At 40.0% G+C, this 21,644-nt stretch overlaps 2 protein-coding genes and 2 pseudogenes across 2 annotated transcripts; 3 read left to right on the top strand and 1 right to left on the bottom strand.

Annotated features, from left to right (window-relative positions):
• Positions 1 to 1,354: 1,354 nt before the first annotated feature.
• LOC111333105 (monocarboxylate transporter 8) lies at positions 1,355 to 5,839 on the top strand. Its single transcript, XM_022938624.2, has 4 exons — positions 1,355 to 1,559; positions 3,218 to 3,816; positions 4,560 to 4,929; positions 5,077 to 5,839. Exons 1-4 carry the CDS (start codon positions 1,355 to 1,357, stop codon positions 5,289 to 5,291), a joined length of 1,389 nt encoding a protein of 462 aa, XP_022794359.2. The 3' UTR covers positions 5,292 to 5,839.
• A 3,426-nt stretch (positions 5,840 to 9,265) lies between these two features.
• Positions 9,266 to 18,630, top strand: LOC111333078 (monocarboxylate transporter 10). The gene is made up of 4 exons (XM_022938597.2): positions 9,266 to 9,552; positions 14,724 to 15,322; positions 16,050 to 16,419; positions 17,055 to 18,630. Exons 1-4 carry the CDS (start codon positions 9,375 to 9,377, stop codon positions 17,267 to 17,269), a joined length of 1,362 nt encoding a protein of 453 aa, XP_022794332.2. The 5' UTR covers positions 9,266 to 9,374; the 3' UTR covers positions 17,270 to 18,630.
• LOC148729226 (uncharacterized) lies at positions 13,280 to 14,378 on the bottom strand (annotated as a pseudogene).
• A 1,042-nt stretch (positions 18,631 to 19,672) lies between the features above and the next one.
• LOC148729225 (uncharacterized) lies at positions 19,673 to 20,993 on the top strand (annotated as a pseudogene).
• The last annotated feature ends 651 nt before the right edge of the window (positions 20,994 to 21,644 follow it).

The following is a 21,644-nucleotide window of genomic DNA, read 5'->3' as shown; positions in this document are numbered from 1 at the left end:
ATTAGGGATGTTATCTCAAAAGTAATGCTAAAATCACAAGGCTGGGTTTGTTCAGTTGTCAAATACTATTTATAAAATGATCAATTTACCGAAAACACACGAGTATTTTTAGACTTCACTGCTATCGTAAGTCACGCAACGGCACTCGCTTTCATGCAATTTTCAACATTACAAGTAATCGCTGACAAGCGTTGCCTGACTTAAGTGTAGAAAATTCAATTTTTTGATATAAGATAGAAAGCATGGGCAGTTAACTATTTCTGTCCTACTTTTTTACCTAACCGGGATATTTTCTACGCTGGTGATACGTCACCTAAAATTCTGAAATGAAGTCATCGCCTTTTGAGGTTACAATGCTTCGACCTCCCCCCCTATAATAGTGTTCTGAAGTATTTGGTTATTTCGTTGTGATTATGTAATTCTTCTGTATTTAGCACATAGTAAAAGTACGTGATTACTTTTGTTTTAGCGATCAAGAAAGGTTTTCCTGATTTATAGACATCTCTTCTACCACAAGTAATGCAGTATAATGCACACTCACTTTCATGCAATTCTCAGTATTGCATGTAACTGCTGGCGAACTCACTGAGTCCGTTACAGCGCGCACTTTAACGCGTAATACGATTGAATCATCATCCGTCGAGGTCGTTCATTGATTCGAACCTCGAGTGACTTTAATTTTATACATCGGAGACAAATGAATTCGCTTTTCAAGCAAATGATTGAAATGTCATTCGTTCGTTGGTGCTGCGTAGATTTTTACTCGGGCTTCCCTGTGGAATGCCCGAGTTATAAATTGGGCTTCGTTATTCAAAATGTGTCTAAACTGCTAGGAGGTAACTATCCTTCAAGTACTTGTTTTCTTAAATGCTCAGTTTTCTCTCGTTCGGCTTAATTAAAATAGAAATTAAATGCTTGCAGGGTTAACGTAGGCATTTTCTAGCAATTTCGGAAGAATGTAATTGTTGCGATTTAGCCCTATCGTCTGGCATTTACAGTATTTTTCTTTCTAGCCATGGCACCTACTTATGGTAAACATAAAGATAAATGAGAAAACTCCTCAATAACGTTTTACAAACATGTACTCGAACATTAAGATCCATAGACCTAGTAAAAGCTCTCCGTGAAAATAACGTGAATGAGCTTGTAGAAAACGTGGTCAAAGATTGGATTTGGTCTATCAACTATGTATTACCCTCGGCTTGCGTGATGATGGCGTGAACTACGTAATGAGGCTTTATTTACGTCTGAGAATCACAAGAATGTAGTGCCGGCACACGACTTTTTCACCCTGTCGAAATGAAATCGACATGCGTGTGTTCTGTTAGAGCGACTTGGTAAATCACCAGCTTGAATGGATAACGGAGAAGATAGCAGAAACGCTTTCAAAAAGCTCAGGCGGTTCTTTTGTGGTGAAAGGTTCCAAGATAGCTTGTGGTCGTGGATCGTATGTTTTTCGGCGGCTGTCTGTAATGGAATTAATCTGGGCTTTACTCTCAGCTTTGGAGTTTTGTTCCCGGAGTTGATGAAGCACTTCAATGCCACAAGAGGGAGAACAGGTACGCTGGTCAGAAATCTGTTTTAATAATAAGAAAGTTATGAGTTAAAGATTTATTTTGCTTTTCGGTTCTGACCAGTGACTCTGGCCATATAGGCCTGCCGTCAAAAATAAAAATAATATCATTAACAACAAACATGAATAACAGAAAAGCACCTTTTAACTGCTATATGTAAAACTTGTCTAAACTGAGAAACAATCTTCAATGTAGCCAAATGATTCATTAAAGTGTTGATTTTTGCAAAAAGCATCAGGAAAAAAATCAACAAAAATACAATCTACAAATTTCGTGATGAAATTGCGACGACTACTGTTTGTCGAAGACGGCAGCGTTAAGTTACACTATGCTTTAATAATCGACCTTTCCCTTATTCCCACTACACTGAGTGTACCAAAGAGGGAGTTTTCAGATAAACAACAAGCCTGTAACTATGTGCTGATTGCTCAACTCAAGAGAAACAAATGGCAGTGGTGTAAACTGCGGATTGAAATGAATCTGCTTAGGAACTTTTATTTTCGTTATCTAAGAATGAAACCTGCGTTGGAAATAGAGAAGTTATGCGAGTAAACTGCGACACTACTTTTGGAAAACTCTGTGAACACTTCACTTTTATGGTGTTAGATTTCACGTTACGTCACATGACACTACCCTTCACTAAGAGCGTAATCGAATGAGTTCCATCTTCAGTGAGGTTTGAACAATTATCACGGACTGCTAATAGTGTGATACTTCGTCAACTGAATTATCAAGTCACTTCCCGTCCATGTAGTTGAGGATGTTAACTTGTAAATTACTTTTATTCTGAAATTACAATCACCCTATGAAATTTCTTGCTTTAATGGCTTACAATCCAGGTGAGTTGCAGGAGGCATGATGTGTAGATATTTAATTGTTAATCATTTAAATTTATAAGATGCAAATAGGCGCTAGAATGCTTACACGAATTCGACCGTTTGAAATATTTAGATCTTAAGGTTACCGTGCACCTTCAGGGGACATTCTCGCGTGCAAGCGATGTAGCGCGTCCAGTTTAAACTGTAGATATCTAAATCTCGATATCAAATTAAAGCTTATAAGACTGGCTATCAGACTATACCAAAAATTTTGAAATAAAAAAATTAATTGCTGAATTTTTCACGACTTGTAAAATGTGAGCGCCAGAATCACCTCTTAAGAGCTACAAGTCGATTGCTCTCAAATTTTGACAGTAGCTAGTTTCATATATAGACAAAAAAACGTGTCTCCGAAATTTTTATTTCTACATATTTTTTTCAAGAGCGATTTTTGCACGATCACTCCACATTTTTTTGATCCTATTTCAAAAATGTTCTGTAACTTTTCACTGAAATTGAATATGGCAAATCGCAGACACGTTTTATTAGCGCTTTGGCCGCGGAAACGGAGGAACACATTAAATAAGCGAAAACAAAATTCGCTTTGACCTGTAACGTCCTATAAGCTTTAATTTGATTTAGCGATTTAGATATCTACCGTTTAACCCGGGCGCGCTACATCGCTTGCACGCGAGACACCCCTGAAGGTGCACGGTAACCTTATGGTGGTTGAATTTCGTCTGATTAATTGAGATATCTGTAATCAAATGTTTTTTCCTGGTCCCTAAAATGAAAGGAGCTAATTTGAAATCGTCTCTTTCTCAGCCTGGGTTGGTTCTATAGGCCTGGCTATGGTTTGGTTTGCAAGTTTGCCGGCTGGATACTTGTGCGATCACTTTGGCTGTCGCATCACATGTTTATTAGGAGGACTGCTGTGCGTGACAGGTCTGTTAGCAACTTCCTTTGCCAACAGCCTCACTGTGATGTACTTTACCTACGGTTTGGTGTACGGCTTGGGGGCCTGCTTCATTTATAACTCTAACTTCTTGGTTGTTGGAAAATATTTCAATAAAAAACTCCCTTTAGCTGTTGGTATAACAGCACTGGGGTCAAGTGTAGGTGTCCTTTACATAGGCCCGTTGCTTCAGACTCTTTTGGACGCGTTTGGATGGAGAAACACCTTTAAAATTATGACGGCAACGTTCGTTCTCGTTTGCATTTTGAGTTTGAATTTCAATCCAAACGTAATAGAAACAACGATGGTGACGGAGGTAAAATCAGGAACATTGGACATGGAGCAACAAGTAGGAATTAAGGGCAGAATCTCTTTTTACTGCAGCGTGTGGATGTTTCCTGTTTACAGTTTTGTCGTCATTTCTTTGATGGTGGGATCTTTTGGAATGTATATTCCTTACATCAATCTGGTTAGTATACAACTATTTAGAGTAGAGGTAACACCGATAATCTTGATATTTTTTCCTTTTAATACTCTTGCCACTGAAAAAAAGATAAAATATTCATTTATATTTATTGTCTGGACGGAGGTTCCTATTAAAGAAAAACTGTACTGTATTTCAGAACTTGAGAATGGTTTGAGTCATAGGTCTCGTAACGATCGACCGTGACTGTGCCCAAAGCTGGCCAGAAACGTGAGACCAGTTAATCAATTGCAAAGATTTAGGTTGGTTGTGATGCTTCAAATATAGATAATTGCAACAAAACACGCCAACTTGAACCAGGAAGACTCCAAAAATCAAATAGCAGACGTGTAGAATAGTCGTTTCGTCTCAGCTATGTAACGGCTCTTTCAGTAGATTTATTTAGAAACCATGTGAGTTGTTGTGGTTTAGATTGAAAACAAGCAAGTGGTTGGTTAGGGCTGTGTATAATGGTGCGAGAAGTTACACGAGGTCATCTTCGCAACCTTTGAGAAGAGACATTTAGAAATTACTAGGGATTTTTATGTATGAAACAGTTACCTCATTATCATGACAGCTGTATCCTCAAAATTGAACATCAAACAATAGCACCTCGCAGGAGCTTCAAATATCTTCCAAATTTAGATATGGACGGTGATGATATGACCAACTCCTGTGTTGCCTTTATTATTTTTCCGTGTTCTCCTTTAGGAATTTTATAATGAGGCATCTGTATTAATCTTAACCAGGTCAAGTACTGTGAAGATCTTGGTTTCACGGCGCAGAGCGCCTCTCGACTGTTCATCTTCATCGGCCTCACCTCATCACTTGCTCGGATTCTCTCAGGAAAACTGTGCAACAATCCAAAGTTAAACCCAATATTTGTTTATCAGTCATCGCTGTTTATCGGTGGTGTATCCGTGCTCCTCTTACCTTTGGCAACCAAATACTGGGCCTTAGTTGTATTCAGTTGTGCTTATGGAATAAGCGATGGAATTTTCATAACCACGCAATGTTACATCTTGCTTAGCTGTGTGGATAAAGAGAGAGCTACAGCTTCATTTTGTATCCTCAACTTGCTTTATTCATTTTCGGTGGCTACTGGTGGACCTATTGCTGGTAAGGAAATTAAAACCCTTACATGATTGACAAGTCATGTCACATTGTTATGGGGGGGGGGGGGGCTTCCCTTTTCGAGCTTTGTCTTAGAATGCGTTATCTGGACCCTGCAGTTAAGATTTCTTCTGTCTGTGTTGTTTTCCACAGGTTTGATGGCAGACCAAAGTGGGAATTATACCAATTCGTTTTACATGACCGGTGGAGTTCTGATGTTAGCATTTGTTATTACTTTTGCACTGATTTTTATCAACCGTGAAAAGTCTCAAGTCAGTCTAGTAGTATCAAAAGAAATGAGTGACGTGGAATCAACAACCACTGATCCGAGCACTAATGTGACAGCCAAAGACTTCCCTGTTGCCTGACTCAAAAGCTACCAAAATAAAATTCAGGGAACCATGAGGCCTTCTTTGTCTGTAAGAACTATTGAACAAAATGATGAGTTCGAACAAAAGCTCTTTAACTTTAGAAACCTCTTAAAGAATGTCGGGCCTTTTATGCATCACGACTATCAGAAGTCACGCAATCCACTCGCATTTATACAATTTTCATTATCACAAGTAACAGCTGGAAAGCGTCGCCCGACAAAAGCGGGAAAATCCAAATTTATTTCGGAAGTAAGATAGAAAGCATGCGCAGTTAAATGTTGATGTTCTGATTTTATTATCGGGATATCTAGGCCTTTGATGACGTCAACTAAAATTGAATGAATGAGGTCGTCGCCCGTTAAGACTACGTAGACTCGACGTCTGAGTTATTCGATCCTTCTTCATTGAGGCCAAAGAAAAGTTCTCGACGATATCTTCATTGTGTGGACTAATCTTTAAAGCCTGCACTTTGATGCGAAGCTAAAACTCACTTGTTAAGATCTTCCATTCATTTGAACCTTGAATTAAATCGTTTTTAAACCGCTTCAATGTTTCCTCGCCACCGCTCTCCAAGGAATCTTCGCTCGCCGACATGACCTTTTAGATAACCTAGCTCTGCCACCAGAACAGGTTCTCAAAACTTATTTTTACCCCGAAATTTTCTTTATTCCGAAACGAAATCTATATCATCTGATTGACATTAAAAAAGAAATGACCTCAGTGTTTCTAACGACCTCGACAATTGTCCTTCGAAAAATGACCTGGTTCTGGCTGAGGTATATTTCGGTATCAGACTACTCGTTGGAATGTCAGCACTTGAAACTTGGAGAAACAGCTGATCATTCAGTCTTACATGTAATATCTCAAAAAGGAAGGTCCTAAGTAGGATTGTTATTTGTGAAAGTGACTGATGTTTTGACATATGTATGCCATAACCGTGCTCTATATGACACAGGGGTAGCATCTTTGCATCTCTCTACATGTTGATTCAAAGCATAGCTGTTCACAGCTGCTAACTATGGGGTGCCGTACGCGTACAGGAAAATATTGTGCCCGAAAAATAAAATGCAAAAGTTAAATATGTATGGCATGGATCAAATAAATATATGAATAGAATATATGTGCAACAGATATATGGCATGGACCAAGTCGATATATGGTACTGAATAAATAAATAGATGACATAGGACAAAAGTAAGAAAAATATATACGGCTACTGTGCCCATTGTCAATTTGGTCAGCGGAAGATTTATTCCTTCTCTGCTCGATCCTCGACCAGATACTAAGTTTTCCCGCTTTCCAAGATAACGCCGCTGGCCAAAGCGATAACGGGCACAATAGCCGTATACATTTTTCTTACTTTTGTCCTATGGCCGATATATATTAACTTGGTCCATACCATATATATGTTGCACATATATTCTATTCGAATATTTATTTGATCCATGCCATATATATTTAACTTTTGCATTCTATTTTTTGGGCACACAATATTGTCCTGTACGGCACCCCGCCAACATGATCATACACCAGTTCCCTTGTTGTACGCATTTATGACCCTGTTGACTCCTTAACATTTTCCCCTCCGTGCAGATTATATGACCAGATCATATCATATTTTACCACAAAATGCAGTGGAATTCATCATCATGTGGCTTTCAGTCTATATGTCCAACAACAGTCCTTTTCAGGGAGTCATAATTTACCCAGGTAATCATGCCACACAACTAATTACATATCGTAATAAAAATTCCGGTGAGTATCACCTACGTTGACTGGTTTTGAAACCATTGCCTGTCCTAGGGAAACCTACAAGTGTGTATTTTACCGCTCAATATTGACGTGAAAGTCTTAAGACAAATGAAAACTGAATGTACCCTATACTGAAAAAATGTATCCTCTCTTCCTTGGGTTGCTGGTCAAGCTCGTGATGTCTTCCTGTGCACTTTGAGGATTCCCTGCTTTTGTTTTTGGCTCAGCGGTTCTAGTTCCTAGATCAATCTTCGCCCGTTTCAACTCCCTTTCAATTTTCTCCGGCCTTCTCCTGGCTTCTCGTTGGGCTTCATAACTTCGGACTTGAATATCTTCTCTGAGAAAACCATGCGAATTTAATCTTATGAGTAACCATGGAAACCTGTCGAGGTCGTAATAACTAGCGTGCTGTCGAAGCCTCAAGTGGAGTGAGAAATCAAGGATTCAAGCCCTAGGAGCCAAATAGCAAACAGGGCCGTTGATTGGGTAACTAAAAGAAAGCTCAAATCAAATAAAATCTGTAAAACCTCAGAACATGATAAATTAGTATAATTTCGGAGCTGAGCAAAGAGTTTCCAGCAATCTGATGGGTCGAGCGGTTCCTTATATGACGCTATATAAACCGCTCCGCGCGGTTTATATAAAATGTTAAACTAAAATGTTAATAAATTTTACTAAAATGTTGTGATTTTAGAAATTCCTCTGTTGTTCAGCTTTGAAATTATACTAACACAATTATTCGCCTCAGGTTCGGTGAATATTGTCGATATTATCGGTGAATATTGACGATATTCACCTCGCCTACGGCGAATAATTGTTAATTAGCTGCAAAATATGTGTAAAATATAGCCAAAACAGATATGCGAAATCATCTTGAAGAAAGAATAAAATCGCTTGAAAAGGTCAAATCAAATCAAATATTTAAAACCTTAAAACATGGCAAACCAGTAGCCAAATATGTGCAACATAAAGCCATATGACAGCCGAATAGATGCACGAAAATCAACTTGAAGACGATGATTAAAATCTCTCACGTGGCGCGACAGAATGTTTCCATGTCTATCGTTGGGACTGTTGTCATCGTTGGTTTTGTAGACTTTGCTACCCGTTTCTTTCCATGCCAGTTGAGTTTTCTTCTGTACATTTGCTTTTCCTTTGCGAGGTTTACAAAGGTGTATTTTGATCAAGAATAGAGCAAAAAAAAAAGAAAACATTTCAGCGTACGGTCCGACAAATAATTTCCATATCGATTGTTGCGACTGTTATCATCGTCGATTTAAAGACTTTGCAGCCCTTTTTTTGATTGAGCATTCTCACAGACACTTCCTTTTCATTGGTAAGGTCTACATGGGTGCATTTTGATCATTCTAGCCTACGGCCTACGGCGACAGAAGCCGTTTTGAATTATGTTGATAACTCATGTACTCAGGCAAAATTGCGGCCTTTGTATCACCCCCAAGATATTTTAGCAGAAGACAAGAGCACGATATCAAGGACAGACGTATACCTTGTAGGGAAGGCTCGCCAATCTCATCTCCAGTCGTGCGTCTCCACTAGAGGAACGCCTCGGAAATCAATGTAAATTTGGCGACCAAAAGAGAAAAAGAACGGCTTGCATTTTCAGACTCGAGCATTCCTACAGAAGCTGGAGTAAAAAACTGAAGTAGTACTTTGCTGGCAAATAGTTCCAAGATAGATCAAGGGCGTGGGTCGTAAGTTTTTAAGCAGAATCAACCTAGCTTTGCTCTCAGCTTTAAAAACTTACCGGCCTTAAGTCTGCAAGTTCTTGATTTCTCCAACAAATGGTTCTTTGAATTGGCGTAAGAGAGATGAACTACTCGCAGAGGCAGTAAAATTAAGGCGACTGAGAATTTCTGAAGACTATGACTGGGCTTAATTCTCTTAAATTGACGGTATCTTGTTCATTTTACACTCTTGACACAGGCACTTACCTTTCTCATGGTAAACAAAAAGAAGATTGAGAAAGCTCCTCACTTAAATTGACGGTATTTTGTTCCTTTTAGACTCCTGACACAGGCACTTACCTTTCTCATGTTTAACAAAAAGAAGATCGAGAAGGTTCCTCGGTTAAATATTGGAAAAAAAAAAGCTACTCGTAAATGACCAATACACTCTGAGAAACGTGATTCGATTTGGTTCAACAACTTTGCCCTCAAGGCAGGATGGAACGAGAGTTTGAAAACGTGATTCGGCTATTATTTACATACAGAGTTGCAGCTTGTAGTTCACACCATTCTTTCACCTGACTAAAGAAAACATCAAGATCTGAGTGAGTTCTTTTAAGGCAACCTCGGTCAATCAACTAATATGGTTAACAAGCTGAAGTGGTTCTTTAGTGGTAAAAGGTTCCAAGATAGTTCGTGGTCGTGGGTAGTGTGTATCTCAGCGACTGTGTGTAATGGAATTAACCTTGGCTTTGCTTTCAGCTTTGGAGTTTTGTTCCCGGAGTTGATGAGGCACTTTAATGCCTCGAGAGAGAGGACAGGTATGCTGGTGATAAATCTGTCTCTGTATTTCATTGCTCGGTTCCGACATAAGCAGTAAGGACAACAAATGTTTATGTTGTAATACACGATAATGCTAATTAGAATTAATTTGAACACTGGTTTTGATAACGAAGTAAAGATACATCTATGTTGTTGTAATGTAAAGTGGAAAATTGGGACTATCTCTCTATATTCCTTTACGGAGCTCAAATCTTACCATCTTTCTTATTAATTATGTTGTTGTTCATATATGAGACTGGGTTGGTGCTCTAACAACATGTTTAATCTTTCAAGGTCAGTTTTTAGCAGAAATGAATTTCAAGGTCAGTTGGTCAGGAGCAGTTGGCCGACTCATACCACTAATGACTAGTACTTTCGAGTTCACTCGAAAGAGTGAGAACCAGAGTTGGAGTTTTCTCTATCCTTTCTTTAAAATGATTGAAGTACTGTATAATTTTTGATCATTCCAGAGTACAGTTCATTGATTTTATGTTTTTCGGCGTTCGAATGTTCACTTTTTGAGTCATAACATATTAAATATTCTGATACTCAAATTTCCTGCCCTCAGTCTTAAAAAAGAGGGCCAATTTTTTTGCTGTTATAAACTTGGAAAATTAAACGAGACTTACCTGTAAGTTGAAGTTTGATTCAGATTCTATCACATGACCAAGGAGTTAGGAGATAACATGAGATAGCACAGCGCATGCGCGACTCATAATTTAAAGAGTGTGGGTGTGTCAGAATCATGTCATGATAGAAACAAGGTTAGTGTGCTAACCGTAGACGTAAGCAGTAATGGGTGGGCATGGGTGGGCATGTTATCTCCTGCCTCCGTGGCCATGTGATAGAATCTCAATCAAACTTCAACTTACAGGTAAGTCTCGTTTTCCAGTTCTATCACATGACCGGAGGCTAGGAGATCCCATGAGCCACACATTATTAACAAATTTTATCCAACCTTATAACTCGATCTAGTTATTCTATCCGTGTATATCATGTAATAGTGAATACAATTATGGCTCTGGGATAAGCAGTGCAAAAGATTGTCTTCTAGTCAACAGCAACATGAACGCTTATGTTAAAATACTGAAGTCTCAAGGCTTCATTTGTTTTTAACTTGAGTAACGTACAACCCTATGCCATAGGGTAAAACTGGTTATAAAAAGTAATTTTAGCTATAATGTAAGTACTGTGTCAGCTAAAGTAGGTTGTTGGACGATTGGTTTGTGATAAAACTTTAGAAAAGTAGCCGCTGATCCCCATCCAGCAGTAGCTAGTATAACATCCAGAGGGACACCTCTCTCTTTTGCTTTGGATGAAGTAGCTGCTCTAGTGCTGTGGGCTGTAAATTGGCTTGTGTCAATCCCTGCTATTTTAAGTCCGGTCTTAGCCCATCTAGATATTGTGCCTCTGGATACCCCATTTATGTGGCTGTATGAAGCTGACAAACAGTTTTCTCTCAGTGCCTCTCAGAGGCGCTGTTTTCTTAAGGTACTCTTTCAATGTGAGCAGGGGACAGTGGGTATTATCTCGCTGATAACTGCTTATATCAATGCTGTTTTCTCTCTTATTGGGTTTTCTGGTCTTAATGTGTTCTAAGAGTTCAAATTTACATGAGTGTGATGACATGTGCATGCCATCCAGGCTCAACAGATAGATGGACTTTCCTCGTTGTCCCGTAGCTTACAAGAGTAGCATTAGTAGCTTCAGTGTTAAGTCCTTTAAAGAAAGCTGTTCCAATGGCTGTAGGGTCTTGAGGTATCTAAGTACTGTAGCCACATCCCAAATGGTTTTGTAGCTGGGTTGTGGTTTACGTGTCTCGTATATTCCCTTTTGGCTCCCAGTGGATGGGAGCCAAAGGGTTTGATGCCTTCACTATTTAGGATTAATGACAATGCGGATCTTGCAGTGTTTATTGTGGAATAACTTAGTCCTTGATTGTATAAGTACATCAGAAATTGAAGAGCTTCACTTATCTTTGGAGAACTGTGATTGATTTTCCTTTGACAACAAAATGCCAGCTACTTTTCCACATAGGTTTTGTACTGGTTTTGAGTTCCTTTACTCCAGGAAGCCATAATGATGTTGGTTATGTCTGGAGGAAGGTCTTGCTGTGCAAAGGTGTTCCTGATAAAGGACAGACCATCAGGTGCAGACCCTTGTGTAGAGGGTGTGGCACCCTGAAGGGGGGCATGATGTAGTAGGTTTGGTGATGGTTTGAAAATCCGTGGTTGGCTGTATAGTAGTTGAAGAACAAGGGGGAACCAAGTCTGTGTTGGCCACACAGGGACCAGTAATATTCCCTTTGCCTTGTCCTGTATTATTTTTTGTACACACCTTTGTATCAGACTGAAAGGTGGAAATGCAAAAAGTTAAAATTACTCCAATCTATGGAAAATGCATCAACATAAGTGCATTCTGGGTCTGGTTTCCATGTGCAATAAACATCTAATTGGGTATAAAGCCTACTGGCAAACAGGTCAATGTCGAGCTCAGGAAACACTGAAATTATCTTGAAAGCACTCTTTGCTAAGTGACCACTCATGCTTGTCTGAAAAGTTACGAGACTTATTGTCAGCACTTGTATTAAGTTTCCCAGCTATGTGTACTACCGACACCCAAGTATTCTTATTTATACACCAATTCCAAATTTCTTTAGCTAAATTATTCAGTTGGGGTGACTTGCTACCACCCATGTTGGTGATGTATGTAACAGCCGTTGTGTTGTCATAACTGTACATGAGTGTTTCTAGTATTATTGCAAAAAGCCTTAAGAGCAAAGAATGCAGCCTGCAATTCCAGAATATTAATGTGGTTGGTGGCCTCAATATCTGTCCACCTTCCACCTATCTCTTGATTGCCAAGAGCTGCCCCCCCCCCCACCCCTTTATTGAGGCATCTGTTTGTATAACCATGCTGGGGCTAGGGCATACAATATCCCGTCGTACAGTAGGCGCTCGCATTTAGAAGTCGTGAAAAATTCGACAATCCATATTCTTTCAAACTTTTTGGTATTGTCTGATAGCCAGTCCTATAAGCTTTAATTTGATATAGGGGTTTAGATATCTACAGTTTAAACCGGACGCGCTACATCGCTTGCACGCGAGACATCCCTGAAGGTGTACGGTAACCTTAAGCAGTTTATTGAAAACCCGTGGTGCACAGCTGAGTCCATTTGCTATGCACGTATACTGGTAAAGTATACCATTGAATATAAATTTTAGATATTTTTGGTGGGCACGATAAATGGGTACTGTATAATACCCATCTTTCAGGCCGATCGATGCCATGAAGCAGCCAGGCTTCATCATTTTTATTGCAGTTTCTCAGGTATCCATTTTAAAATGATGGTAGTGAACAAATTCATTGAAATCCTGCAAATTAAGGATCATCCGGTAAGTGCCATCAGGCCTAGGAGAGAGAAATATAGGGGAGATAAATTCTCCTGGTTCATGACTGGAGTGTTTAATAACTCCTTTACTGATATGGATTTCAATTTCGTTAGCCACAATAGCATGTTGTATGCGATTAAACACGCTTTACCGCACATTGTCTTGTTCTGGCAATAAGCCTGAATTGAATTCTATTTTCACTCCCTTGACATATTCTAATATTGTTGGGTCTGAAGTTATGGTACGCCATTCAGACAAGGCGCTGACAATTTGGCCCGCTCGATAGCTCGGCTGATTGTGGAATAAAGCGTGTAGCACATTATCATTACCATTATCAGCGATTGTTTGTGTCGTACATGCCTATGTTGTGGGCAAGATCGGCATTAGTTATGTTTCGTTTCCCCTCTTTCTTGAATTTTGATCTTGGAGGACGGCCTTTGGACAAAAAATCAGTCCTTGGCCGCTGATATGGCTGGAATCGCCGATGGCCTTGATGCCCCTGGCTGCGCTGGGAAATCGAGCTGTATTTCCTGTTGTTCCCTCGCGCTTAAAAGTGTGGCCTGACTTTCCTTGCCAGTTTGCTTGCGTCAGAGATATCCTTTGTTAGTTTGGATAAATCCTCAAACAAGTACTCTGACGTAGAAGGGACTGTGTTAGAATTACAGAGGGCCGAGTAGTCGCGATGTAGGTCAGTTCTTCATCGCCTGGTGCCTCAACGAATTCATATCATGGAAGCATTGCATGGCCAATGTTATGGCATCTGTCAACGTTGACACAACTTCTTTGTCCTTCTCTGTGGCTTCATCTTCTTGTTCGATCAGTAGATTGGTTGCGTTGATCATAGCGACAACGAAGGCAACAAGTGCGTTCTGCTTGACTTTTGCGATTTCGAGTCGCTTGTGCGCACTTTCGCTGGGATTTGGTTCCAGATAAGTGGGTTCACTCTCGGCGTTCTAAATCCCTCGACAATCCTGGGCTGTGGACATTTCTCAATTCTGGATTGGACTTTGTCCTCTTGTAGCTTATCCTGGAGGAGTCCGCCCATGAGCTTTACAAGCCCCTCATCGACATCGCTTCCCGTTTTTTCTTTGATGTCGAGTTCTTGGACTATTTCGGCGAACAGTTTGCTGCCTGAGGCTTTTGCCGCTGGGCTTTTGCTTGTTTCACCAGCTGCTGCGGGTTCTTTCTCGCCTGTAGCGGTTCCCTCGTCGCTCTCCTCTTGTTTATCGCCCTGTTCGTCATAATCGTAAGCAGGTTCAACTAGAGTAGCGACTGTTTGTTTAAGTTCTTTCATCTCCCTCAGCGCTGAGTTGAACATTTCAGTGAGATTTGGCGCCTCTGTGCTAGCCGAGCTCGTGCTCGTACCTACTTTGTCACTAGCCGCCATTTCTATAAAGTTGGCGGTTTAAGCTGGGCACCTCCAACTGCGTTGGAACGCTAGCTTTCGCTTCGGTAACCACCAACTACGTTGGTGTTATGTTTTTCCTGTTGGGGCCCTATAGTTTTCTCAACTACGTTGGGAAATATGGCAATCTTTTTTAGAGTTTCTCGAGTTTTCGTAGATCACAGATGATTCTCGCGCTTCAAGCACACGTGCAATGAGTCTCGCATTCGCCGTGCTATCTTATGGGATCTCCTAGCCTCCGGTCATGCGATAGAATTGTTATAAATTCGCGCTGTAGATGTTCTTTATTTACTTTCTGAAAAACGTGTTGCTAATTATGAATTGCTATCATTCTAACTAAACATTAATAATTCTATATTCGTCTCTTTTACAGCCTGGGTTGGTTCCATTGGCTTGGCCATGGTTTGGTTTCCAGGTTTGCTGGCTGGATACCTGTGTGATCAGTTTGGATGTCGCATCACGTGTTTTTTGGGAGGTATGCTATGCGTGGCAGGTTTGGCAGCGACTTCTCTCGCCAATAGTCTCACTCTGATGTACTTTACCTACGGCTTCGTGCACGGTTTGGGAGCGTGTTTCATTTTTATTTCTAACTTCCTAGCAGTTGGAAAGTATTTCAACGAAAAACTCTCATTAGCTGTCGGTATAACGGCGCTGGGGTCCTCCGTGGGCGTCCTTTGCAATGGCCCGTTGCTTCAGGTTCTTTTGGACGCGTTTGAATGGAGAAACACCTTTAGAATAATGGCGGCAACCTTCGCTCTCATTTGTATTTTGGGTTTGAATATCAATCCAAACGTAGTAGAAACAACAATGGCGGCAGAGGGGAAATCAGAAGCATTGGATACGGAGCAACAAGTAGGAATTAAAGGCAGAATCTCTTTTTACTGCAGCGTGTGGACGTTTCCTGTTTACACTTTTAGCGTCATTTCTTTGACAATGGGATGTTTTGGAATGTATATCCCTTACATCAGTCTGGTTAGTATGTAGCGGTTCATAACATCGCTAATACTCTCGTCACTGAATAAAGGATTAAATTTTGTTTTATGCTTTGATATTTGCGGAGATCCCTATTCAAGATAAATTGTAGCATATGTGAGGTCTTGAGAATGGTTTAAGTCTCGTAACGATTAACGGTGGCCGTGTACAAAACGCTGGACCAGCAATGAACGTGAGAGTAGTAAATCACTTGCGATTTAAATCACGAAAAATGATAGGACAGAACTCAGCATCAAAGTACGCTTAAGGGGATTAAAAAAAAAACAAGTAAGAGACCTTACACCTTCACAGGCCTTTGGAGAAAGCAATTTCAATTTTCCTAGGATTTTTGTTCCCAAATCACCCCATCATTTTGGCCGGGGATCTTGGTGCCACTTGGGTGCTAAAAATTTGTCTGTTCCTGGCGTTCTATAATCTAGTCTGGGCGCGGTAAGAGAGAAGGACACAGAAAGAAAGCAAGCACCCCGATTCTTTCTTTCTCGTGTAAAAACTGAACACTTGAAACGGGCAAGTAAAACTTGTGGATTTGGACAGAATATCCACGAAATTAAACAACAACTGATAGGTTGAATAATCCCCTTCAAAATGCAGATGTTTAGGTTGATAGTTTGTGTCAAAACGACACCCATGTCATTTAGTTTTCTATCAGTATGCCTTATGAAGATTTTATTACACCATGATAACCATCTGTATCAAAATTAATCAGGTCAAGTACTGTGAAGATGTTGGGGTAACGGCGCAGAGTGCCTCTCGACTGTTCGCCTTCATCGGCCTTTCCTCGTCGCTTGCACGGATTCTGACAGGAAAACTGTGCAACAATGCAAAAATCAATTCAGTATTCGTTAATCAGTTATCCCTATTTATCGCCGGTGTGGCTGTTCTCTTATTACCTTTGGCAACTAAATATTGGGCCTTAGTTATCTTCAGCTGTGCTTATGGAATTAGCGATGGAATTTTTGTAACAACACAATGTTACATCTTGCTTAGCTGTGTGGATAAAGAGAGAGCTACAGCTTCATTTTGTATCGAAAGCCTGCTTACTTCATTTTCAGTGGCTACTGGTGGACCCATTGCTGGTAAGTAAATCCTTACATAGCACTGAAATATTACTCTTTTCAAGTTGCGAACACCCATAATATCTGAACAAGCAACTCCTTTATCTACACTTATTTTTCATCCGTTGATTTGATTTCGATCTCAGAGAAAACAGACAATGATCAGATACTACTCTTTCTCTTAAAGTGAGGTTAAGAGGCACGATAATCCCTTTTAACAGCAGTACAACCCCTTTGGAAGCCCTTTGTTAGATTGAAGTCTTCAATTCTTCATACAATGGAAGTAAAAAAGTGATGGGATTAGCAGTTAGTGAGCCACTGACACCTGGCATGTCATATTTGAACGTTTCAAACTGTTTTTAAGCTTGATGGCTAAGTTTATAATTTAGCATGTTTTTCTATTAAACATTTATATAACTGTCAAATATTGCACTCAGGTCAGTCGCCAGTTGCCTCAACACTGATAATTGTTTTAATTCTCGCACACCCTCGTGCTTCTCTTAGTTCTCATTCTTCCATGAACTAGGTCATAATTGACAAGGGCTATGACATGTTTAGTTTATGGAAGGGGCTGATCCATGTTCAGGCTTTGTTTTGAAATGCGATATCTGGAAGCTTTTTGCTAGATTTTCTTTTGTCTGTGTTGTTTTCCACAGGTTTGATGGCAGACAAAAACGGGGATTATACTAATTCGTTTTACATGACCGGCGGAGTTCTTATGTTAGCGTTTATCATTCCTTTTGCATTGATTTTCATCAACTGGAGAAAGTCTCAAGTCAGTCCACAAGTTTCAAGAGAAAAGGACGATGTGGAAGCAACAAACACCGTTCCAAGTGCCGAAGTGATAGCAAAGGACTTTCCTGTTAGTTGATTTTACTGAAAAATCAACACCATACAATATATTATGGCATTCAAGACGTAGATAGACTTGTCTGGTAAATCCTGATGCAGCCATCTCTTTTTTTCCAGTCAAGCCGAGGAAAAAAAACGGCTTTAACAAGCGATCTCTAAGTAAAGCCGGAATTTAGTTACACGCTTTTCATTCGCCTCCACAGTTTAGAACCAGGTCTCAGAGGTTGAATCATTGCAACATCAACGGGCAAAGAGCTCTTCCCACTTGTAAATTTATGTGATGTCACTAGAAGCGTAAAATTAAGCGTCGGTTATTTAAACAAAGTTTAGCCTTTTGATTAACAAACCCGCTTTCTAAACTATCTTCAGCTTGGCTGAATCTTTCATCTTAACATTTATTTCGTGATCCGTAGTGTCAAGAGGACCAAAAGCTATCGGTGGATGGTCATTTATTCAATTCAATCTACCTTCTTATATAGAAATCCTGAGGCCCATGCTTGCGTAAAACCGCGGTTTGGGTGAGACCTCGTTTAAATAACCGGCCCTCATTGTTTCTTAAAACCAAATCACCCGCTCTCCCCTCTCTTCCCTCTCTTCCCTCGGTCAGGAGCCTGGGTACGAAGGCTGCGGTTCTCTGAAAAGGTTTGGTTTTCATATCGCATTAATGGAGTTCAGAAACTATGGAAACTACAACTGCCAATGTTGTGGGACCGTTTGAGTACTACAGATCCTTTTGTGGGGATCATGCAAACTTATATGGTCCCTTTCTGCTTGAAAGTGCCAGTTTTGACAGACACACTTAGCCAACTATTTTTTACTTGTTTTTGTTTTTGTTAATTTTCTTTCATGATTTTGAAAATATGTTTGATTTATCTTTAAGGGATCAGTCATTATCTATCGCCGGTGTGGGGGGAGAGGGGGGGAGTAGGGTCCAGGATCTTAGTGGGGATTACGTGGTTTCCAGGGGTAACAGAGGGGGCATCAGTCGTTAGGGCTGTCCACAAGTTGCTCCAATTTTCTCAAAAAGTTGCTCCAATTTTCTCGAGAAGTTGCTCAAAAGTTGCTCCAAAACTCTAAAAGTTGCTCAAAAGTTTCTCCAAAATCCAAAAGTTACTCAAAAGCTGCTATCAATTTTTTAGTGTAAGAGATTGATTAACACCTTAGATAAAGATTTAATGAATAGATTTCACTTTGCATAGATATTATATACATAATTATATCATACTGACTCATCAATATTGTAAGACTGAGTCTCTCTCTACCCAAATCATAAAAATCTGATTCTCTGTATTGTCTTTCTATTACGATAACCACGTGATTGTATTCGAACAAAACAAACTTTGCTAATATGCTTATTAAATATATAAAGTTTCTCTGACATACACGAATGTACGTGGTATAAACCATAGTCTTTCAATATCTAAATCTTTGCGGATGTAGTATAGAGCACTGTCCCTGTTGATCAATGTTTTGCACCACTCGGCTCCGCCATTTTGAATTTTTCAGCATATCCGCTGACCACCTTCGGCTGCTACCACAGGTAGGCCACCAGGGGAGTAGTGTTTTTTTGTTTACTAAAGGTATTTTACGCAAAATCATGCATAAAAGCAACTGATGCTTTAAATTAGAACTTGAATGGGCGGTTTTTACAAATTTAGGCCTCACGGAAAGGTACCCCAGCCATGGAAACCGTAACCCATGAAAATCTCAGACATGCGCAGATTACAATACTTTGCAGCTCTGCGTGAGAAAAGGAACGCGGGCTCGTGCCGTGAGTTGTTTACATCAAAGTTACAGATTTTTGTTAATTAATCGCCGGCCGACGGTGAGACCTGATGACACGTAAAAGAGCTCACGGCAGCCAGTTTTCCAAAAATCAGCCACCAGTCAAAAAGAAGCCGAGAAAATATGTGAATTATTCCGAAGAAATACAAAAAAGTAGCATTGCAGTGCAAGTGTGCAGCTTTTTAAGTAAAGAAAAACTCGATCGACTCGAGAGAGAGTGTAAGGGTTTGAGATCCTAAAACGCCAATCTAAAAGGAACAGTCAAAGCCCTAAGACGCAGTCTAGGTAAGTGTTTTTAAGGAGGGAATGGAAATGCAAACACTTGCAAATGTCTGCGAATACTACTGCAGATTGTCTGAGCCACCAATCACGGTGACTGATTTTCATTCACATTCTGAATTTTCGCCGGTTGCAACTTGCGCGACCGTGGTTGACACCCCTTTAAATGGTTTTAATCATAAACCGAAACACTCCCACCAAACAGAAGTCGAAGAAAAAACCTCTCGTATGTTAAGATAGAGTAGTCGATATGGCCGCATGGTCAGTAATAAAATGTGGAGGCAAGTTAATTTTTCGGTCGGCAGATCATAACGACGCGTATCTTTAAGTGTCATACAGTATCGAGAGCTTCTAAACATACCTCATTGATAGGATTTCTAGTCGGACATTTTTACTTTGTATTCTTTGTTTCCATACTCTATCATGTGAAATCCGTGAGTTACATTTGACTAATTTCAAATGTCACTTTTTCATAATTACAGTATTTGTAAAAGGAAGGAACATCCAATTGAAAAAGGACGTGTTGAGGCTCCAAATTCAACTCAAAAAGTGTCAAAACAAACTTACGTCTACTGAAAAAAAAGAAAAACAAGTCAGCAACAAGTTAAGGGGGACAAGATCTGCTTCCTCAAAACTGAAAAAGAAATTGCAGGGGGACAATGAGTTTGTCATAAAGGGATATTCCCTTGTGGAGACATTTGCACATGGTAACAATGGATACAACCAAAGAACTTTGATGTTTATGGCTTGTGTCAGATACATGCAACATGCATCTTTGTTATCTTATCAAAAGACACCTGTAGCATTACATCTGATTTTCAATATTTTGTTTGATTGTAGCCCCCCCCCCCCCCCACAAATTTTGTTGTCTCCCCAAGTACACTTTCTGACTGGAATGTTCTCTTAGGTGAAGCAGACAAACTAATTTTACGCAAGTGCTTCTCAAACTCCAAGTATGATTTTCATCTCTTGAGCAATGACTCCCACAAGGGAGGAGAAGTGAGACACATAGTAGGTGTTCACACCTGGTGACCTAGAGAGAGCAAGCCCTGAGCTTATGTCCTAGCAAACAGCCTTACAGCAAATGGGTCTGGAAAACACCAGTCTGATGTGGATTATCATGTTGTGAAAAATGAATACAACATCACCAATGTTTCGGGGTTGGTTGGGGACAATGCCTCTACCCAAAAGGGAAACGTAAATGGTCTCTTAGCAAACAACACCAAAATTTTTGGAAAGGAAATGTTCTTTGTAGGATGCTACCCACATGTACTAAACATCATGCTGAGAAGAATGTGCCAGACTGGGTTTGGAGCAAAGGGTGACACGAGTAACCCCCATGTTTTACAATTGCTATATAAAATATCTTGGCTCCATCATGAGCATCCAAGCCAATACAAAGTTATGTATGTTTCTCTAGGTATTCTTAGTAAAGAGCCACCCCTTCCTATGACATTCATTGACACAAGGTGAACATATTATCATGAGACTCTCCAGTGGTATCTTAAGCATGGAAAAGCTTGTCTACAACTTACTGAGCGTCTTCTTCAAAGATTGCCAAAATCAGATAGCCACCACACTATTTCGCGAAATGTCATTAAGATGAGCTCAAGTCCTATGATTCAAGTTGAAATCAAGTTTTTGTTTGAATTCCTTGACAAGTTCATCATTCCATCTCTGAACACGTGATGCAGAACTTGGTTTTTCCAGTGGTTACCTTGCACGGTTCTGGCCAGCAACTGTTTTGAAGCACCATGAAACTTTAAGTGAAATGTTGAAGTCTCCATCAGAACATTTTCCTGTAACATCACAACAGGTAAAGATGTCATTGAAAGACCCAGCAGCTATTGACCATTTTCACAAACAAGTGCAGAGGCCAATGTTACAAGAAGCACTTAAAGTAATCAAAGATCATGGAGCAGAGTGGTTAACTTTTCCTAAGTTGTTTGGAATGGGAGCTGATTAGAGATACCAAAGTCATTTCTGGCATTCGGTTTTAAAGCTTCTTGAAATTCCAGTCAGATCTGAAAATCAAAAAGAAAAGTCAGTGAACATTCCCTTTCATGTTCATGGACAGAACATTCTCACATTGGTCTCTAAGGACAGAGCTGGATTAATTAAATGGGCCACTCTTTGGAAATTAAAGGAACCCCAATTGCTATGTGAGATCAAAGAAATGGCTTTATCCCAACAGAGCTCACTCATAAGTAAAGAAGCCACTCCAAACCTGTTTGCGTTCTACGCCAAGCACATTTTCAGTCTTCCAGTTAACAATGTTCTTGCAGAAAGACAGTTCAACCTTTCGCAACTGTATCATAATGATAACATGT

Source organism: Stylophora pistillata, chromosome 6 (genome assembly GCF_964205215.1).
Source record: "Stylophora pistillata chromosome 6, jaStyPist1.2, whole genome shotgun sequence".
Taxonomy (NCBI): domain Eukaryota; kingdom Metazoa; phylum Cnidaria; class Anthozoa; order Scleractinia; family Pocilloporidae; genus Stylophora; species Stylophora pistillata.
This window is presented reverse-complemented; position numbering and strand designations above follow the sequence as displayed.

Coding starts and splice junctions, on each gene's coding strand:
- LOC111333105 (XM_022938624.2), top strand. CDS start 1,355: ATGGATAACGGAGAAGATAGCAGAAACGCTTTCAAAAAGCTCAGGCGG. Junction 1,560..3,217: donor TGCCACAAGAGGGAGAACAG/GTACGCTGGTCA, acceptor TCTCTTTCTCAG/CCTGGGTTGGTTCTATAGGC. Junction 3,817..4,559: donor ATATTCCTTACATCAATCTG/GTTAGTATACAA, acceptor AATCTTAACCAG/GTCAAGTACTGTGAAGATCT.
- LOC111333078 (XM_022938597.2), top strand. CDS start 9,375: ATGGTTAACAAGCTGAAGTGGTTCTTTAGTGGTAAAAGGTTCCAAGAT. Junction 15,323..16,049: donor ATATCCCTTACATCAGTCTG/GTTAGTATGTAG, acceptor AAAATTAATCAG/GTCAAGTACTGTGAAGATGT. Junction 16,420..17,054: donor TACTGGTGGACCCATTGCTG/GTAAGTAAATCC, acceptor TGTTTTCCACAG/GTTTGATGGCAGACAAAAAC.